Raw genomic sequence first — 20,917 nt, forward strand, 5'->3', positions numbered from 1 at the left:
CTTTTTTTAATAGAGGTGTTTCGAGGTATGAGAAAACTCAAATGTTATACAACTAATTTGTTTTTAAAAAGAGAGGGGCGGCTGGGTGCAGTGGCTCATGTCTGTAATCCCAGCACTTCGGGAGGCTGAGGTGGGTGGATCACGAAGTCAGGAGTTCGAGACAAGCCTAGTCAATATGGTGAAACCCCATCTCTACTAAAAATACAAAAATCAGGTGGCACGTGCCTGTAATCTCAGCTACTCAGGAGGCTGAGGCAGAAGAATCACTTGAACCTGGGAGGTAGAGGTTGCAGTGAGTCGAGATCATGCCACTGCACTTTAGCCTGGGCAACAGAGGCAGACTCCGTCTCAAAAAAAAAAAAAAAAAAAAAAGAGGGCAATTATTAACTCCACAGGAAGAATAAAGCAGTTCAAGTAAGAAAACATAATCACAGTACCTGGCTCAGCAAGGAACAACATTTAAATAGTCATAATAAAAAATTCAGAGTAGGGGCTAGACGCGGTGGCTCACACCTGTAATCCCAGCACTTTGGGAGGTCAAGGCAGTTGAATCACCTAAGGTCAGGAGTTTGCGACCAGCCTCGCCAACATGGCGAAACTGTCTCTACTAAAAATACAAAAATTAGCCAGGTGTGGTAGGACACACCGGTAGTCCCAGCTACTCGGGAGGCTGAAGCAGAAGAATCGCTTGAACCCGGGAGGCAGAGGTTGCAGTGAGCCGAGATCGTGCCACTGCACTCCAGCCTGGGTAACAGAGCAAGACCCTGTCTCAAAAAAAAAAAAAAGAAAAGAAAAAAACTAGCTGGGCTTGGTGGCAGGTGCCTGTAATTCCAACTACTGGGGAGGCTGAGGCAGGAGAATCACCGAACCTTGGAGGCAGAGGTTGCAGTGAGCTGAGATCATGCCATCGCACTCCAGCCTGGGTGAAGAAGCAAGACTCCATCTCAAAAAAATATATAGAATAAGACAGGTGTGGTGGATCATGCTTGTAATCCAGCACTTCAGGAGGCCAAGACTGGAGGACTGCCTGAGGACAGGAGTTCAAGACCACTCTAGACAACACAGCAGATACTGTCTCTACAAAAAATGTAAAAATTAGCCAGGCAAGGTGGCACGCGCCTGTGGTCCCAGCTACTCAGGAGGCTGAGGCAAGAGGACAGCTTAAGCCCAGGAGTGTGAGACTGCAGTGAACTATGATTGTGCCAGTGGACTCCAGCCTGGGCAACACAGCAAGACCCCATCTCAAACAAAATAATAAATAAAATAACATAAATAAAATATATATATAAAGTAAATGAATGCCACAAAAAACTTTACTTACTCATACTGGGAGACTGGAAAGACCAAAATAAGAGTGAGCAAAACTCTACATCCACCATATGAAGAAGTTAATATATAAGTCTAAAACTGCTGAATCAACAGCAAATAGTACATACTGAATATTAGTTAGAAACACGGGGATAAATGCCAGAAGAAACAGCTAAAAAACTGAAAGTAGCTCCCTTTGGGTGGCAGGAGCTAGGGCAGATAAAGGATAAGGGAGTGAAGAACAAGAGACTGCTACCATCATCGTTATTATTATTATTTATATTATTTGGTGTTAAATCTTCTTAGTATTATTTTTTAAAAATGATTTGCATGTAACATTTGTCACCCAGGCTGGCGTGCAGTAGCACGATCAAGGCTCCCTGCAGCCTCAACCTCCCAGGTTCAAGCAATCCTCCCACCTCAGCCTCCCAAGTAGCTGAGACTACAGACCTGGCTAATTTTTTCTTATTATTTAGTAGAAACAAGGTCTATGTTGCCCAGGATGGTCTTGAACTCCTGGCCACAAGCAATCCTCCTGCCTCGGCCCCTCCAAGTGCTGGGATTACTGGTGTGAACCACCACACCCAGTATCATGTAACACTTCTTGATTTTAAAAAATGAAGTTGTTGGGTAGGAAGCCACCTGTCACTGAAGTGATCACACAGACACTGTCCTTTCTTCTATGTTGTAGCAAGGATTCAGACACATTCACAACCATACTGGTAAACTGTACCAACCACTTTCACTCACATGTATTAACCTACTCGATATTCAGAGCAACCCTAGGCAGAATCATCAGCCTATTTCAGAAGAGGAAGCTGAGGCTCAATAAGGATACATGACTTGCTGAAAGTAAAAGAACTAGTAAGTAATAGACTGGCATAGGAACTCAAGATTCTCAAGTTCATAGGCAATTTCACTCTATCATGCCATACTTTGTAGGAAAGTAAAATTATTTCTAAGGTCAGTTTCTTTTTTTTTTTTTTTGAGATAAAGTCTTGTTCTGTTGCTCAGGCTGGAGTGCAATGGCGTGATCTCTGCTCATTGCAACCTCCACCGTCTGGGCTCAAGCAATTCTCCTGCCTCAGCCTCCTGAGTAGCTGGGATTACAGGCACCCACTACCACGCCTGGCTAATTTTTGTATTTTCAGTAGAGATGGGGTTTCACCGCGTTAGCCAGGCTGATATCAAACTCCTGATCTCAAATGATCCACCTGCCTCGGCCTCCCAAACAGCTGGGATTACAGGTGTAAGCCACTGCACCCGGCCTCTAAGGTCAGTTTCTAAAGGAATGTTATTAATAATGTGACTCTAGGGGTACAGGGAAGAGATGAACTCTCAGCATCCAAGCTCCTCATTCAGTGCTTTGGCCTCTATATATCCTGGGATTCATCAATAATACATTAGATTCACACAGGGCTTTACCTTCCACTGGAGACTTTCACATACCTTCCCGGTTTAGGAAAACGTTCTACTCACCTGCAATGCTTTGTTGGCTTCTTTTATGTCTTCAATTTTAAGTTTTGACCTAAAAAGATTACAAATAGGTCCAAATTTCAGTACACATATTTAAATATAGAACATTCAGTATTTCAGCAGGTATTGGTATTTCATAGGATACAAAATTATGTATAGTATATGATCTTTATGGTCTTCTCTGGCTAGTGGAATATTTCATATTCTCCTATATTTTCTAAATGTCCTAAAGCAAAAATATTTTAGGTTTAAAACTTGCTTTTTAAGAAATACTGGCATTTTCATGTGATCATGACAATATTAATAGCTATCATTTATTGTAGGTTTACTCTGTGCCTTTGCAGGCATAATCTCGTGTAATCTATACAAAAACCTATTTTAAAGATGAAGAAATATCTGATGAAGTTTAGTCACTTGTAAGAGGTCACAGAGCTGGCAACTGGGGGAGCTAGGATTCAAACCCTTGTCTGTGACCCAAAGGGCACATGCTCACCATTATGCACGCTATTTCTCCAGCAAATACAGAAGTGCTAAGGAAGAAAATACTGTGAGCCAAGCATGGTGGCTCAGCACTTTGGGGGGCCAAGGCGGGTGAATCATCTGAGTTCAGGAGTTTGAGACCAGCCTGGTCAATATACAGTGAAACTCCATCTTTACTAAAAATACAAAAATTAGCTGGAAATAGTGGTACACGCCTGTAGTCCCAGCTACTCGGGAAGGTGAGGCAGGAGAATCGCTTGAACCCAGGAGGCAGAGATTTCAGTGAACCAAGATCACACCACTGCACTCCAGCCTGGGTGACAGAGCGAGACGCCATCTCTCAAAAAAAGCAACAAAAAAGAAAATACTGTGGAAGACATAGCTGCAAATACTTTTGCATTTTTTTGATGGAGTCTCATTCCGTTACCCAGGCTGTGGTACAGTGGCACGATCTCAACTCACTGCAACCTCCACCTCGTAGGTTCAAGTGATTCTCCTGCCTCAGTTTCTTGAGTAGCTGGGATCAGAGGCACCCGTCACCACTCCCAGGCTAATTTTTGTATTTTTAGTAGAGAGAAGGCTTCACCATGTTGGCCAGGTTGGTCTCGAACTCCTGACTTCAAGTGATCCGCCCATCTTGGCCTCCCAAAGTGCTGGGACTACAGATGTGAGCCACCAAGTCTGGCACTTTTCCACCTTTTGAAAATATGTATGTTGGGCGAGGTGCAGTCACTCATGCCTGTAATCCCAGCACTTTGGGAGACGGAGGTGAGCAGACCACCTGAGGTCAGGAAGGAGTTCAAGACCAGCCTGGCCAACATGGGTGAAACCCCATCTCTACTAAAAATGCCAAAAAAATTAGCTGGGCGTGGTGAGGGGCGCCTGTAATCCCAGCTACTCGGGAGGCTGAGGCAGGGAGAATCACTTGGACCAGGGAAGCAGAGGTTGCATTGAGCCAAGATTGTGCCAATGAGCTCCAGCCTGGGCAACAGAGCAAGACATCACCTCAAAAAACAAGAAAAAGAAAAAAGAAAATACATATATTGGAATCAACTTACTACCAAGTGGTATAACTTTTTTTTAAGACGGAGTTTTGCTCTTTCACTCAGGCTGGAGTGAAATAGCATGATCTCGACTCACTGCAACCTCTGCCCCCAAGGTTCAAGCGATTCTCCCACCTCAACCTCCCGACCAGCTGGGATTGTAGGCACCCACCACCACACCCAGCTAATTTTTGTATTTTTTGTAGAGATGGGGTTTTGCCATGTCGGCCAAGCTGTTCTCAAACTCCTGACCTCAGGTGATCCACCCACCTCGGCCTCCCAAAGTGCTAGGATTACACGTGAGCCACCACGCCCAGCCCCAACTGTTATAATTTAATTTTTTCTTCTTTAAAAAATAAAATACATATGTTAATGAAAATGCAAATTATAAAAAACAGTAATTACCTGTGATCCCATTACCCAGAGGTAATGGGATCTTCTCTATACATCTGTGGATATATTTTAAATGGAATAATTATCTACATAGTTTTCCATAACCAGCTATTTTCACAAGATATCCTGAACAGCTTGCAGCTACTGACTTGTTACTGAGTATCTGCCATATCATTATAGTAAATGGTTACTTGGTATATACAATGAAAAAGAATATAAAATAGTTTATATAATTATTATCTACTATTAATCTTTTAACGTGTTTCAAATTTTTCACCACAAAAGTTGTTTATTAAAATTACAATGACTAGTTCAGGCACGGTGGCTCCTACCTGTAATCCCAGCACTTTGGGATGCCGAGGTGGGCAGATCACTTGAGGTCAGGAGTTCCAGACCAGCCTGGCCAACATGGTGAAACCTCATCTCTACCAAAAACACAAAAATTAGACTACAGGTATGCACCTGTAGTCCCAGCTACTCAGGTGGCTGAGGCAGGAAAATCACTTGAACCTGGAAGGCGTAGGTTGCAATGAGCCAAGATCACACCACTGCCTTCCAGCTTGGGCAACAGAGCGAGACTCTTGTCTCCAAAATAAAAAAAAAAAAAAAAGCAAACAACAACAACAAAATTGGAATGACTAAAACATCAGTATTAATTCTCTTATAAATGAAATTCCTGAATCAAATGATATATCAGATACTAAAGCCTCTACTACTGAAGCAGAACATTAAAAATCTGCTTTGCCCTATAAAATGCTCTGCATTCCAAGACATAAAAATGAAGTGTGAGTCTTTCATCCACCTCATATTGACTCTTACGGTGGAAATAATCAATGTAAAACTACACACTGTAAAAATACTGACATAATAATCACATTTTCTTGGCTAAATTCACATCTACAAAATATGCCTCAGGAAAACTGACTCTGTTGGGAATAGTGGCCACAACAGTGATGATTTAATTGTGCTATACAGAAAAATTGAATATGGAATTAAAGTGGCTTAATGGCATTCACCACAGAAAATGTTTTCTTGGCTGGGCACAGTGGCTCACGCCTGTAATTCCAGCACTTTGGGAGGCCAAGGCAGGCGGATAACCTGAGGTCAGGAGTTCGAGATCAGCCTGGCCAACATGGTAAAACCCTGTCTCTACTAAAAATACAAAATTACCCGCGAGTGATGGCACACACCTGTAATCCCAGCTACTCTGGAGGCTGAGGCAAGAGAAACACTTGAATCCAGGAGGTAGAGGTTTGCAGTGAGCCAAGATCATGCCACTGCATGCCAGCCTGGACGACAGAGCGACACTCGGTCTCATGTCCGGCCTGGGAAATACTTTTTTATGAAAATTTACTGGTATTGATAGATTTCTGATTTAAATGCCCTTATTCATAAATATGGACTCAAAAAAGCCTCTCTATGATACATATTGCCTAAGTGTCCTAAAGAAAGGAGCATCAACTACAATTCCAATAACCATAATGTACAAGAATACCTTCTCAGCCAGGCATACATAATGTACAAGAATACACTTCTCCCAGGTGGCTCACGCCTATAATCCCAGCACTTTGGGAGGCCAAGGTGGGTGGATCACTTGAGGTCAGGAGTTCGAGACTAGCCTGATCAACATCGTGAAATCCCACTTCTACTAAAAATACAAAATTAGCCAGGTGTGGTGGCGCACATCTGTAATCCCAGCTACTCGGGAGCCTGAGGCAGGAGATTTTGTAAATATATGTATATACTTATACGTATATATTTACATATATACGTACATATAAATATATATAGTAGTAGTACCAGCTACTCAGGAGGCTGAGACAGGAGAATTGCTTGAACCCGCGAGGCGGAGGTTGCAGTGAGCCAAGATTGCGCCACTGCACTCCAGCCTAGGTGACAGAGCAACTCTGTCTCCAAAAAAAAAGATAGATTTGGAAGGCTTTAAACATTGACTATTCTTCTGAGTAATTACTATTCTTCCGTATAATTACAGTAGACTGTCTAATTTAATAATTAAGGAAATGAAAATAAGCCTGAAAGGAAATACATACATATATACATGTATGTATATACATATATACAAATATATGTATATATGTATGCATGTGTATACATATATACATATTCTCCTGTCTCAGCCTCCGAAGTAGCTGGGACTACAGGCACATGCCACCATGCCCATCTAATTTTTGTATTTTTAGTAGAGATGGGGTTTCGCCATGTTGGCCAGGCTGCCCTCGAACTCCTGACCTCAAGTGATCTGCCCACCTCAGCCTCCTAAAGTTTTGGGATTACGGGTGTGAGCCACAGCACCTGGCCCAAATCTATCTTTTTATAAGAATTCTTCAGGCCACGTGTGGTGGCTCACACCTGTAATCCCAACACTTTGTGAAGCTGAGGAGGCAGGAGGATCATTTGAGCCCAGGAGTTTGAGACCAGCCTGGGCAACAGAGTGAGACCCCACCTCCATATAAAATATATAAATAAAAATGTAAAAAAGAATCCTTCAAGTTGGATGTAGTGGCTGACACCTGTAATATTAATGCTTTTGGAAGCCAAAGCGAGAGGACTGCTTGAGGCCAGGAGTTTGAGACCAGCCTTAGGCAACATAGTGAGACTCTGTCTCTATTTAATTTTTTAAAAAAAATAATCTTTCAGGCCAGGCACAGTGGCTCACGCCTGTAATCCGGGCAGTTTGGGAGGCCAAGGCAGGAGGATCACGAAGTCAGGAGATCAAGACCATCCTGGCTAAAATGATGAAATCCCATCTCTACTACCAAAATACAAAAAAAATTAGCCAGGTGTGGTGGCAGGCGCCTGTGGAGGCTGAGGCAGGAGAATGGTGTGAACCCAGGAGGTGGAGCTTGCAGTGAGCCGAAACAGCACCACTGCACTCCAGCCTGGGCAACAGAGCAAGACTCCATCTCGGAAAAGAAAAAAAAAAAATAACAATAATAATCTTTCAATAATAAGCTGGTAAGAGTAAATATTTCACTTTTCAAACCCAGTAAGTAGAGGTTGCAGTGAGCCCAGATCACACCACTGCACTCCAGCCTGGGTGACAGAGTGAGACCCTGCCTCAAATAAATAAATAAATAAATAAATAAATAAATAAATAAATAAATAAAGGCAACAGCTAGACATTTATATGATCATGCCTGTAATACAACTATAAAGTCTCTATTAAGTATGAAGTAAGGGGCTGGGCGTGGTGGCTCATGCCTGTAATCCCAGCACTTTGGGAGGCCAAGGTGGGCAGATCACCTGAGGTCAGGAGTTCAAGACTAGCCTGGCCAACATGGTAATAATGCTATCTCTACTAAAAATTAGCCAGGTGTGGTGGCGGGCACCTGTAATCCCAGCTACTCAGGAGGCTGGGGCAGAAGAATCACTTGAACCCAGGAGGCAGAGGTTGCAGTGAGCTGAGATAGCACCACTGCATTCCAGCCTGGGTGACAAGAGTAAAACTCCCTCTCACACACACACAGATAAGTATTAGTTGGGGAATGGGTAAAAAGTAACACATATCCTAGGTTTACTATTCCATTGTTTTAATATTAAACCATTATGATCTTAGTAAATGCAAAGATGTTTATTTTTTATTGGGAGGATTGCTCACTGTTGAGTGTCTAGCACTTAGTACAGCGCCTGGCACATAGTAGAAGCTCAGTGTCTGTCAATAAATAAATGGAAAATAAGGTAATAAGCACTTTGCACAGGGTCTGCCTCAAAGTGCTCAATAAATAGACACTAGATTGGAATTGAAATCTTGCTTATCAGAACTACAATGCAAATTGTTCTTTGAAAAGCTGTAAAGACAAAAACAGCTTTATCTTTTAGAGATCTAATATTTCCTTTTGTGGTTCTAATGAATTATTCCTTCTTATGTCCTTGGAAACTGGTTGCATTATCTCTCAATGGAATCCCACCTTTAGCAACTAAGTCTCCATTCTACTTAATTGAATATATACAAATGACATATATGTCCATATAACTAATTCTATCTAAATCAATGACAAGATGTTTACATATAGAATTGTTTGAGTTTAGCTAAACTTTGGGGATTAATACTCAGGAGAAGGGAAGTACTTGCTTTTTTATCTTAAACCTTTTTGTGCTATTTGAATGTTCTAATCATATAAAACATCAAAGAGATTTATATCGGTGATGAGATTATGAGACATTGTAGCTTTCTTATTTTTACTTTTCCGTATTTAAAAAAGTGGGCTGGGCACAGTAGCTCACACCTGTAATCTCAGCACTCTGAGAGGTTGAGGCGGGATAATGTCTTGAGCCCAGGAGTTCAAGACCAGCCTGGGCAACATAGCAAGATCCTAACTCTACAAAAAATAAAAATAAAAAATTAGCCAGGCAAGGTGGTGTGCGTCTGTGGTCCCAGCTACTCCAGAGGCTTGAGATGAGAAAACAGCGTGAGCCTGAGAGATCAAGGATGCAGTGAGCTGTGACTGCGTCACTGCACTCCAGCCTGGGCAACTTGAGAGAAAGACTTGTTTCAAAACAAATAAAAATAAATAAAAAAAATTAAAGTGACTATACTTTTAAAATGTGGCAGTGGTACATTCAATACTAAATTAAACCTTCTTGAGCTTATTCCAAATATCTGGTAGTATGTTCAATCAGGCACAAAGCTGCTAAACCAAAACACAGACCATGGGGAAATAAAGGAAAATGTGGTTGGGAACAGTGACTCACACCTGTGATCCCAGCATTTTGGGAGGCTGAGGTGGGAAGATTGCTTGAGGTCAGGAGTTTGAGACTAGCCTGGGCAACATGCAAGACCCCACCCATCTCTATAAAAAATAAAAATTAGTAGGGCATGATGGTGCATGCCTGTAGTCTCAGCTACTTGGTAAGCTGAAAGGTGAAAGGGTTGCTTGAGCCCAGGAGGTCAAGGCTGCAGTGAGTTATGATTGTACCACTACACTCCAGCCTAGGCGAGACCCTGTCTTTGAAAAAAAAAAAGGAAATGTGAGAAAGGCAGAACACCATTTCTCCATCTTGTCTTTACAGGATCCCAATGACATTTTACTTCAACAAAGCCAAACTGTATGAAGTTAAGCCCTGTCTCCAGGAGGCATGAAACCACCTCTACTTCTCATGGTGCTGGCTTCTTCTCAAAACAATCTGAAAGACAGCTCCCTGGATATTTTGAAACCTCAAAGCTTCTGTTTTTCTGAGACAAATATATTAATAACTTCTGAATTCTCTGATATTGAAGAAATTGAACAAGTGTGTTAGTTTTCATCTATTGGGAAATATTCAAAGCTAAGTCTACTAAAATGAGTAAAACTTTAAATATAATCTCTCTAGTCTAGTCTCATTTTTAAATCTTTATAGTTTTTGTTTTGTTTAATAGTTCATATCTTTCTCTTTTTTTTTTTTTTTTCTTTTGAGACAGAGTCTTGCTCTGTCGCCAGGCTGGAGTCAGCTCACTGCAACCTCCACCCCCTGGGTTCAAGCGATTTTTGTGCCTCAGCCTCCCAAGTAGCTGGGATTACAGGCACACGCCACCACAAGCAGCTAATTTTTGTATTTTTAGTAAAGACAGGGTTTCACCATATTGGCGAGTCTGGTCTTGAACTCCTGACCTCATGATCCGCCCGCCTTGGCCCAGAATTACATAGTGCTGGGATTACAGGCGTGAGCCACCGCGCCCAGCCTAGTTCATATCTTTCATATCTTTCCTGTATTTAAACTTTTCTGCCTAATAGATCTGGCACACTTATATCTTTTATAAAAGTCAATAATGACTACTTAGTTGAAGGAAAAAAGAAATTACTCGCTAAGTTTGTTGCCGAGTTCTTGAAGAGCTTGCTCTTGTTCATGATATATTTTTTTCAACTGCTGATTTTCATCCTGGAGGTTAAGGAACTCCTTCAGAACAATAAAAGACAGAAAATGCAATTTAAAAGAAAGAAACAAGAAACTCCAGATTGTATATATACCATTAATCAGAAACAAACATCCTTTAGCTTTTTAAAAGAAACAAACTGTGTCCAAAACTCTTTCCTAGCTGCTGTATGTATCAACTATTTTCCATTTACTTAATCTCTTCACTGATATTTTTTAAGATGACTAGTATACCCATTTCCTTGGTATAATGTAAATTATAATTTATCTTTTTAATTAACATTTGTCAAGATAGAATTTTTAAAGTTTTACCACTATTTACTTTTTTAAGACTAATGATTTGTTGAGTCTCATTTCTAAGATGAGATAAGGCATCTTTCTCCTTTTGAAGATCTTCCTGCAAAGTCTGCCTCCATTCCTTCTCAATCTTCAAGTCAGTTTCCAGTTGCACCCTTGAATGACAAATAACACACAGAAGCTCAGTGCTATTTCTCACATGACAGTTGTTATGTATTCTTTACTAAAATCACCCTTTTGGTTTACTACTTTGGCCTTTGTAATTCATTTTTCAGACATTTTCTTTCACAAATATTTTTCGGTAAACAAGTTCAGCAGCACAGGGTTTTCCAATCACAAAATATTGACTCATTTGCCAGCCATGAAACAATCCTTGCTAAACCATTTACATCATTAATTAATTCCACAGACATAAATATTGCATAAGCATAGAAAATGCCTTGGAAAGGCAAACACCATAATATTAAAACTGGTTACATCTTGGGAATAGAACTAAGAGGAGGAATGTAAGATTCTAATTGTCTTACACTTCTATGCCATGTGAAAAATTTTACAAAAAACTTTACTCCAATATAAGAATTGTAGCAATTGCTAAATCAGTTTAACTTCAGTAACAGCAAAATCAGCCCTGTTGCAGAGTGCTAATTTGCAAATTACTGTTGGAAGCTGAGCAATTACATGAAAGACCTAAAACCAAGCAGACATTGAGGGAAAGTCCACACTGCCTGGAAATGCAAATTCTGAAAGCATTCCTGCAATCTTCTTCTTCTTCTTCTTTTTTTTTTTTTTGAGACACGGTCTTGCTATGTTGCCAGGCTGGACTCAACTCCTGGGCTCAAGTGATCCTCCCACCTCAGTCTCTCAGCATCTGAGACTATAGACCTGCCACCAAAACTCCTGAATTATTCTAAAGGTGCTAGCTGGCAAAGCAAGCATAGTTGAATTTCCACATTTTTTTTTTTTTTTGAGGCGGAGTCTAGCTCTGTCGCCCAGACTGGAGTGCAGTGGCCAGATCTCAGCTCACTGCAAGCTCCGCCTCCTGGGTTTACGCCATTCTCCTGCCTCAGCCTCCCGAGTAGCTGGGACTACAGGCGCCCGCCACCTCGCCTGGCTAGTTTTTGTATTTTTAGTAGAGACGGGGTTTCACCGTGTTAGCCAGGATGGTCTCGATCTCCTGACCTCATGATCCGCCCATCTCGGCCTCCCAAAGTGCTGGGATTACAGGCTTGAGCCACCGCGCCCGGCCGAATTTCCACATTTTAAGCTGACTAAAAAAAAGAACACAAATCACTTCCATGATTATTCCTCATAAACAGTTATAACAAGTGAGGCATTTATCTACTAACAATACTACAGTTACTAATACTTTATATTTTAATTGCAACATTATAATGTTGAGTACATTATTTTAATATTTTTGTGTTAATATTTAGATTACTTTTTATTTCCTCATAGTTAGCATTTCCATATACAGCCATATATTTTCCAGTGGAATAAATTTTAGATTTTGTAATTCAGGTTGAGGAGAAGAGTACCTGAAAATGGAATTTACAAATTATCGATAAATACTATTTTACTACAAATTTAAAATTTGAACAGCATCTCTTTAACTGTTATTTCCTTATAACATTGACAAGAAAAAAAAAACTGATTCCCACTGGGGCCACTGTCTGTGTGAAGCCTGCACATTCTCTCCATGTCTGTGTAAGTCTTCTCCAGGTACTCCAGTTTCCTCCCAGATCCCAAAGATGTGCACATTAGATGAACTGGCATTATCTACATTGTCCCAGCCTGAGTGTGGGTGTGTTTGGGTACATCCTGTGATGGAATAGTGTCCTGTGGAACTGGTTCCCACTGGGTGCCCAACTTGCCAGGATAGGCTCCGGCCACCAGTGAGCCTGAACTGTAATAACTGGGCAAAGAATGAGCTTACTCGTTTTTATTCATCTTTCCTTAAATGTATGTATAACTCACGTTTATTTCAATATTTAATACTAGAAGACCAGAAGGTCTTTAGTTAGCAATTTAGTGATTTTTTTGTGAAAATAATTATGCAGTAGAAACTTAACTCTTCTTCATATCAAGTAGCCTATGATAAAACTGGTTTCATTTAGCATCATTTTACTCAGAGTTTCCAAGAACCTGTCAATGACATTAAGTGAGGATTTACTGTGTATGTTACATAATGTGAGAACTTACTGTGTATGTTACAAACACTGAAGTAACCAAAGCACACAGTACCCTGTTGAATGGCCTCATCATCCAGAATCAGAAAAAAAGTGAATGAAAAAGCAAAGGAAATTTTTGTTTTTAAGTTATATACATATATTGTCAGAATACATGTTGAATACTGAAGGCAAAAACCATAAAAGGAAAAAAGGAAGATGTACCAGGCATGGTGGCTCATGCCTGTAATCCCAAAATTTTGGGAGGCCAAAGCGGGCAGATCTCTTGAGGCCAGGAGTTCAAGACCAGCCTGCCCAACATGGTGAAACCCCATCTCTACTAAAAATACAAAATTTAGTCGGGTGTGCTGGTGCCCGCCTGTAATTCTACTACTTGGGAGGCTGAGGCAGGAGAATCGCTTGGATCCGGGAGGCGGAGGTTGCAGTAAGCCAAGATCTCACCACTGCACTCCAGTGTGGGTGACAGAGCAAGACTCCATCTCAAAAAAAAAGAAAAAGAGAAAGGAAGATGTAAGTACATAAAGAATTAAAATGTCTAAATAAAAACCACTATAATCAAAATTTTAAACTAAACAATAAACTTAGAAAAAATTTTCAGGCTGGGCACAGTGGCTCATGCCTGTAACTCCAGCACTTTGGGAGGCCAAGGCAGGAGGATCACCTGAGGTCAGGAGTTCGAGAACAGCCTGGCCAACATGGTGATACCCTGTCTGTACTAAAAATACAAAAATTAGCTAGGCGTGGTGGCACACACATTTAATCCCAGCTATTCAGGAGGCTGAAGCACGAGAATTGCTTGAACCTTGGAGGCAGGGGTTGCAGTGAGCTAAAATCGCACCATTGCACTCCGGCCTAGGCAACAGAGTGAGACTCTAAAATATATATATATATATGGTTCATGCCTGTAATCCCAGCACTTTGGGAGGCTGAGATAGGCAGATCACAAGGTCAGGAATTCGAGATCAGCCTGGCCAACATGGTGAAACCCTGTCTCTACTAAAAACACAAAAACTATCTGGGCATGGTGGCGGGTGCCTGGAATCTCATCTACTCAGGAGGCTGAAGCATGAGAATTGCTTGCACCCAGGAGGTGGAGGTTGCAATGAGCTGAGATCGCGCCACTGCACTCCAGCCCGGGTGACCAAAAAAAAATTGGGTTATCACTACAGAATAAGTTGCATTACTGCAGAATATCAGATTGTCTTACCCATGCTTTTGTCAAACACTAGAAAGGTAATTCAGTAACAGAGTACCAGAGTTTCAAGACTATTCTACTGAAGGGCCAAGTATCCCAGTCGTGTTCTTCATGTGCTTCATTTGACAAGGCACAGAGACTTACACAACAAACCCAGGGCACCATTAATAAATCTGATGACTTAAATGCTCCTTGTAACTTAAAATTAAGAGGAATTTTTTTTTTCTGAATGTTTTGGGGTTTTTGTTTTGTTCTGTTTTTAGAGACAAGAACTCACTCTGTCACCCACCAGGCTGAAGTTTAGTGGCACAATCACAGCTCACAGCAACCTTGAACTCCTGGACTCAAGCAATCCTTTTGCCTCAGCCTGCCGAGCAGCTGGGGCTACAGGTGTGTGCCACAACACTCAGCTAATTTTTTCTTTCTTTCTTTCTTTTTGTAGAGACAGCGTCTCATTATGTTGCTCAGGCTGGTCTTAAACTCCTGGCATCAAGCAATCCTCTCGCCTCAGCCTCCTAAAGCGCCGGGATTACAACCATGTGCCACCACGCCCGGCCCTGCTTTTGGCTTAGGGAGTGGATTTCAGTTTCACAGTTTTCACAGTGTAGAAATAATATGGATTTTCTTTTCTTTTCTTTTTTTTTTTTGAGACGGAGTCTTGCTCTGTCACCTAGGCTGGAGTGTAGTCGCGCGACCTCGACACACAGCAACCTCCGCCTCCCGGGTTCAAGCGATTCTTCTGCCTCAGCCTTCTGAGTAGCTGGGATTACAGGCGCCCGCCACCATGACTGGCTAATTTTTAAAAAATTTTTAGTAGAGACGGGGTTTTACCATGTTAGTCAGGCTGGTCTCGAACTCCTGACCTCATGATCCACCTGCCTCAGCCTCTCAAAAGTTCTAGGATTACAGGCGTGAGCCACCAGGCTCAGCCTGTAGGTTTTTAACCACAGTAACATTCCCTGGCCTAAAGCCAGGGAATTCTACATATTAATTCCTCAAATTCCTTAAATTATTATATTTGTGGTAGATTTAAATGGAGTACAGAATTCTGGTTCTGGAAAAGATGAAGTAAGCACATTATTCCCTATCCCTCCAACTAAGTACAGTTAAAAACTCTGGACATTATATGTAAAACATACATAAGAAGACTCAAGGCCAAGCACAGTGGCTCACGCCTGTAATCCCAGCACTTTGGGAGGCCCAGATAGGTGGATCACCTGAGGTTGGGAGTTCAAGACCTGCCTGGCCAACATGGAGAAACCCCATCTCTACTAAAAATACAAAATTAGTCGAGCATGGTGGCACATGCCTGTAATCCCAGCTACTTGGGAGGCTGAGGCAGGAGAATCGCTTGAACCCGGGAGGCGGAGGTTGCAGTGAGCCGAGATCACACCATTGCACTCCAGCCTAGGCGACAAGAGTGAAACTCCACCTCAAAACAACAACAACAGAAGAAGGCTTCAGAAAGTAAAGAGAAGCTGTTTGATCAGCTAGGAACTCCAGGAATCAAACAACAACATGGTGATGAGCTACCTCAGGTTTCTTTTTGTCTCACATATAGCTGATTAGGTGTTGATGAAGCCCTCAACTCATTAAATACTAATGGGCATAGACCAAAAAAAGCCCCAAGAAGAGCTGTTCTCATGCCAAAGGGCCAGGATATAGCCTAGCAAGACAGAAAACTTTGGATAATAAATGCCTATTCCAGCAAAACACCTGAGAAAAAACCCCTGCCCCTGCAACAAACCTCAGTCAGCAAAAGCTGAGTGAGAAGCCTGGATTTCTACTCTTGCCTGGCAATGATGAGGTAACCTTCTTGCACCCTGCTGTGGTAGTATCAGAAAACGCCAAGTGGGAGCCTGAACCTTCCTAACCCCCAGCAGTAATAAGGCATCTGTTACGGTTTGAATGTTTGTCCTCTTCAAAACTCACATTGACACTTAATGCCCAGTTTAACAATATTAAGAGGTAAGGCCTTGCCGGCACAGTGGCTCACGCCTGTAATCCCAGCATTCTCGGAGGCCAAGGCAAGCGGATCACTTGAGGTCAGGAGTTTGAGACCAGCCTGGTCAACATGGTGAAACCTCATCTCTACAAAAAACACAATTAGCCAAGTGTGGTGGTGTGTGCCTATAGTCCCAGCTACTAGGGGTACTGAGGCAGGAGGATTGCCTGAACTGGGGAGGTCAAGGCTGCAGTAAGCTGAGATCGTATCACTGCACTCCAGCCTGGGCAACAGAGCCAGACCTTGTCTCAAAAAAAAAAAAAAAAAAAAACCGGTGAGGCCTTTAAGAGGTAATTGGCTCATGAGGTCTCTGCCTTCATGAATGAATTAACAGGTTAATGGACTAATGGGTTATCACAAGAATGGGTCTGTTATAAAAGTCAGTTTGGTAGGCCAGGAATGGTGGCTCACACCTGTAATCCAAGCACTTTGGGAGGCCAAGGTAGGAGGATCACTTTAGTCTAGGAGTTCAAGACCAGCCTGAGCAATATAGTGAGACCACATCTCTATAAGAAAAATAATAAACAAAAGCCAGTTTGACTCTCAGTACACTCCTCTTGCCCTGTGATGTCTTCTGCCATGTTAGGATGCAGCACAAAGCCCTCACCAGAAGATGACCAAATGTGGCTGCCCAATCTTGGACTTCCTAGATTTCAGAACTGTAAGAAATAAGCCTGTTTTCTTTTTAAATTACCCAGTCTCAGGTACCCAGTTATATCAACAGAAAGTAAACTAATCTGGGCCAGGCACAGTGGCTCATGCCTGTAACCCCATCACTTTGGGAGGACAAGGTAGGTGGGTCACCTGAGGTCAGGAGCTTGAGACCAGCCTGACCGACATGGCAAAACCTCATCTCCACAAAACATTAGCCAGGCATGGTGGTACGCACCTGTAATCCCAGCTGCTAAAGAGGCTGAGGCACAAGAATCGCTTGAACCCGGGAGGCAGAGGTTGCAGTGAGTCAAGATTGCGCCACTGCACTCCAGCCTGGGCAACAAAGTGAAAAACTCTGTCTCAGAAAAACAGAAAGTAAACTAATGTAATCTATCCCTGGATCTAAGGGAAAAAACAAAGAAAAAATAAAACAAAGTGTCTCTCAAGCAACCTCACTGGTAACAATGGAAGAGTAACCTGGGACTTGAATCTGCACACAGCAGTAAAAAGGCATTTCTTTTTTCTTTTCCTTTTTTTTTTTTTTTTTGAGACAGAGTCTTGCTCTGTCACCCAGGCAGGAGTGCAGTGGTGCAATCTTGGCTCACTGCAACCTCTGTCTCCCAGGTCCAAGTGATTCTCTCACCTCAGCCTCCCGAGTAATTGGGATTACAGGCACCAGCGACTACGCCTCACTAATTTTTCTGTTTTTAGTAGAGACGGGGTTTCACCATGTTGGCCAGGCTGGCCTTGAACTCCTGACCTCAGGTGATCCACCCGTCTCTGCCTCCCAAAGTGCTGGGATTACAGGCGTGAACCACCATGCCTGGCCTAACAAGGCATTTCTTAACCACCCCCACAGTATCAGTGAAAGCCAATTGAGAGCCTAGATTACCTCCACCCAGTGATAATGAGGCATCTCGTCCTCTGTCCTCCAAGATGGTTTCAGCAGAAACCAAGAGGACAGCCTGGACTCCCACTACCCGCCAACAGTAACATGGCACCACTCCTCTTCTCCACAGTATCAGTGGAAGCTGACTGGAAGGTTCAGATTTCAATCCCTGCAGTTATTAGGCACCCTACTCCATCCCACCTGGGATGGTCTTGGGCTTCCAACTCCATTTGACGTAAAGGGTTACTGTCCACATCCCCCTACTAGTGTGGTTTCAGTGGAGGCCTGCCAAAACAATATATAAAATCCAGAGTCTATTCTACCCAAAGTATCCTGGATGCGACTGAAAAACATCTGTTATACTAAGGCCCAGGAAGGTCTCAAGTTAGGTGAGAAACATCAATCAACAGATGCTAACATCATAGTTCCAGATGGTGGAATTATCTGTCAAGAATTTTAAAGCAGCCACCATTAAAATGCTCCCACTACCAATTAAGACACATCTGAAAAATCATGAGGAAAGAAAGAAGAAACAAAATAAACACAAAAAAGAGCCTGGCCAGGCACCATGGCTCACATCTATAATCCCTACACTTTGGGAGCCCAATACAGGAGGATCACTTGAGACCAGGAGTTCAAGATCAGCCTGGACAACATACCATAGCCCTCATCTCTACAAAAAATAAAAATAAAAATAAATTAGCCAAGCATAGTGGTGTATGCCTGTAGTCCTAGGAAGCTTGGGCAGAAGCATCACTTGAGTCCAGAAGTTCAAGTTCACAGTGAGCCATGATCATGCCACTGCCCTACAGCCTAGTCAACAGCAAGATCCTATCACAAAACTAAACAAAAACAAAACAAACAACAAAAGAAAATAGATCAAATGGAAATCTTAGGACTGAAAAATACAATAATCTTGCTGAAAGGGCTCAAGAGAAGAATGAAGATGGTGAGGGAAGAATGAATGAATTTGAAAATATAACAACAGAAATAATCCAATCTGAACAGGAACCTGTGGGACTACCAAAAAAAAAAAAAAAAAAGATCGCCTGGGCACAGTGGCTCACGCCTGTAGTTCCGGCACTTTGGGAGGCCAAGGTGGGCGGATCACGAGGTCAAGAGATCGAGACCATCCTGGCTAACACGGTGAAACCCTGTCTCTACTAAAAATACAAAAAATTAGCCAGGTGTGGTGGAGGACACCTGTAGTCCCAGCTACTAAGGAGGCTGAGGCAGCAGAATGGCATGAACCCGGGAGGCGGAGCTTGCAGTGAGCCAAGATCATGCCACTGCACTCCAGCCTGGGTGACAGAGTGAGACGCCATCTCGGGAAAAAAAAAAAAAAGGCCAGGCGCAGTGGCTCACGCCTCTAATACCAGCACTTTGGGAGGCCAAGGTGGGTGAATCACAAGGTCAGAAATTCAAGACCAACCTGGCTAAGATGGTGAAACCCCATCTCTACTAAAAATACAAAAAAAAAATTAGCCGGGCGTGGCGGCAGGCACCTGTAATTCTAACTACTCAGGAGGCTGAGGCAGGAGTATCGCTTGAACCATGCAGCAGAGGTTGCAGTGGGCTGAGATCACACCACTGTACTCCAGCCTGGGTGACAGGCTGAGACTCCATCTCAAAAAAAAAAAAAAAAAAAAAAAAATTAGCTGGGCATGGTGGCATGCGCCTGTAGTCCCAGCTACCCAGGAGGCTGAGGCCACTTGAATCCAGGAGGTTGCAGAGAGCCGAGATCGCACCACAGCACTCCAGCCTGGTGACAGAACAAGACTCCGTCTCAAAAAAAAAAAAAAAAAGACCCAACATTCATGGTAACAGAGTCTCTGAAGGGGAGGAGAAAGCAATTGACACTAAAAAAAAAAATATCTGAAAAAGTAATGGCTGAGAATTTCCCAAATTTGACAAAGACATAAATCTACAGATATAAGAAGCTGACCAAATCCTAAATAGGTTAAATCCCAAAAAAAATTTTTTTGAAAGCAGTAAGACAGAAATGACATTAACGCCTAAAGAGAAACAACAATTCAAATGACAGTATATTTTTAATCAGAAAACCATAAAGGCCAAGAGAAAGTAGCGTAAGATTTCTCCAGTGCTAAAAGAACTGCCAACCCAGAATTCTATACCCAATGAAAATATCCTTCAGAAATGAAGGTAGGCTGGGCGCGGTGGCTCACGCCTGTAATCCCAGCACTTTGGGAGGCCGAGGCGGGCGCATCACAAGGTCAGGAGATCGAGACCACGGTGAAACCCTGTCTCTACTAAAAATACAAAAAATTAGCCGGGCGCGGTGGCGGGCGCCTGTAGTCCCAGCTACTAGGGAGGCTGAGGGAGGAGAATGGCATGATCCCAGGAGGCGGAGCTTGCAGTGAGCCGAGATCGCGCCACTGCACTCCAGCCTGGTGGACAGAGTGAGACTCCGTCTCAAAAAAAAAAAAAAAAAAAAAAAAAATGAAGGTAAAATAGAATTTATTGCCAACAGACATACCCTAAAAGAATGGCTAAAGAGCTCGGCATGGTGGCTCACACCTGTAATCCCACCTACTCAGAAGGCTGACGCCAGAGGATTATTTGGGGCCAGGCATTCAAGACTAGCCTGAGCAACATAATAAGATCTCATCTCTAAAAAAAAATTTAAGGCCAGGTGCAGTGGCTCACGCCTGTAATCCTAACACTTTGGAAGATCACAGCAGGGGGACTGCTTGAGGCCAGGAGTTCAAGACCAGCCTGGGCAACATAGCAACACCCTGTCCCTATAAAAATTAGCCAGGTGTGGTGGTATGCTCTACCATCCTAGCTACTCAGGAGGCTGAGGCGAGAGGATCCTTTGCGCCCATGAGTTCAAAGCTGCAATGAGTTATGATCACGCCACTATACCCCAGCCTAGGTGAGAGAGAAATAAGACCCTATCTCAAAAAAATAAAACAAAATAAGTTTTTTAATTAGTTGGCATGATGACACATGCCTATAGTCCCAGCTACTTGGGAGGTAAAGGCAAGAGCATTGCTTGAGCCCAGGAGCTTGAGGTTGCAGTGAGCCATGATCACACTACTGTATTCCAGCCTCAGTGACACAGTGAGATGCCTCTCTCTTTAAAAAAAAAAAAAAAGG

At 42.6% G+C, this 20,917-nt stretch overlaps 1 protein-coding gene across 5 annotated transcripts in view; it reads right to left on the reverse strand.

Moving 5' to 3' along the window:
* Nucleotides 1–20,917, reverse strand: part of RUFY2 (RUN and FYVE domain containing 2) — a 61,336-nt gene that overhangs the window by 6,674 nt on the left and 33,745 nt on the right. For 4 of the 5 annotated variants that reach the window (XM_023205079.1, XM_023205078.1, XM_023205082.1 and 1 more), the window contains 3 exons: nt 10,894–11,023; nt 10,501–10,595; nt 2,788–2,836 (listed from right to left, as the gene is read on the reverse strand). In XM_023205079.1, coding sequence (XP_023060847.1) covers nt 2,788–2,836; nt 10,501–10,595; nt 10,894–11,023 — 274 coding nt within the window. Of the gene's footprint in view, nt 1–2,787; nt 2,837–10,500; nt 10,596–10,893; nt 11,024–20,917 lie in introns of those variants that run through there. The other variant, XR_002730149.1, reaches the window with a different exon arrangement.

The sequence above is a fragment of the Piliocolobus tephrosceles genome, chromosome 9 (genome assembly GCF_002776525.5).
Source record: "Piliocolobus tephrosceles isolate RC106 chromosome 9, ASM277652v3, whole genome shotgun sequence".
Taxonomy (NCBI): Eukaryota; Metazoa; Chordata; class Mammalia; order Primates; family Cercopithecidae; genus Piliocolobus; species Piliocolobus tephrosceles.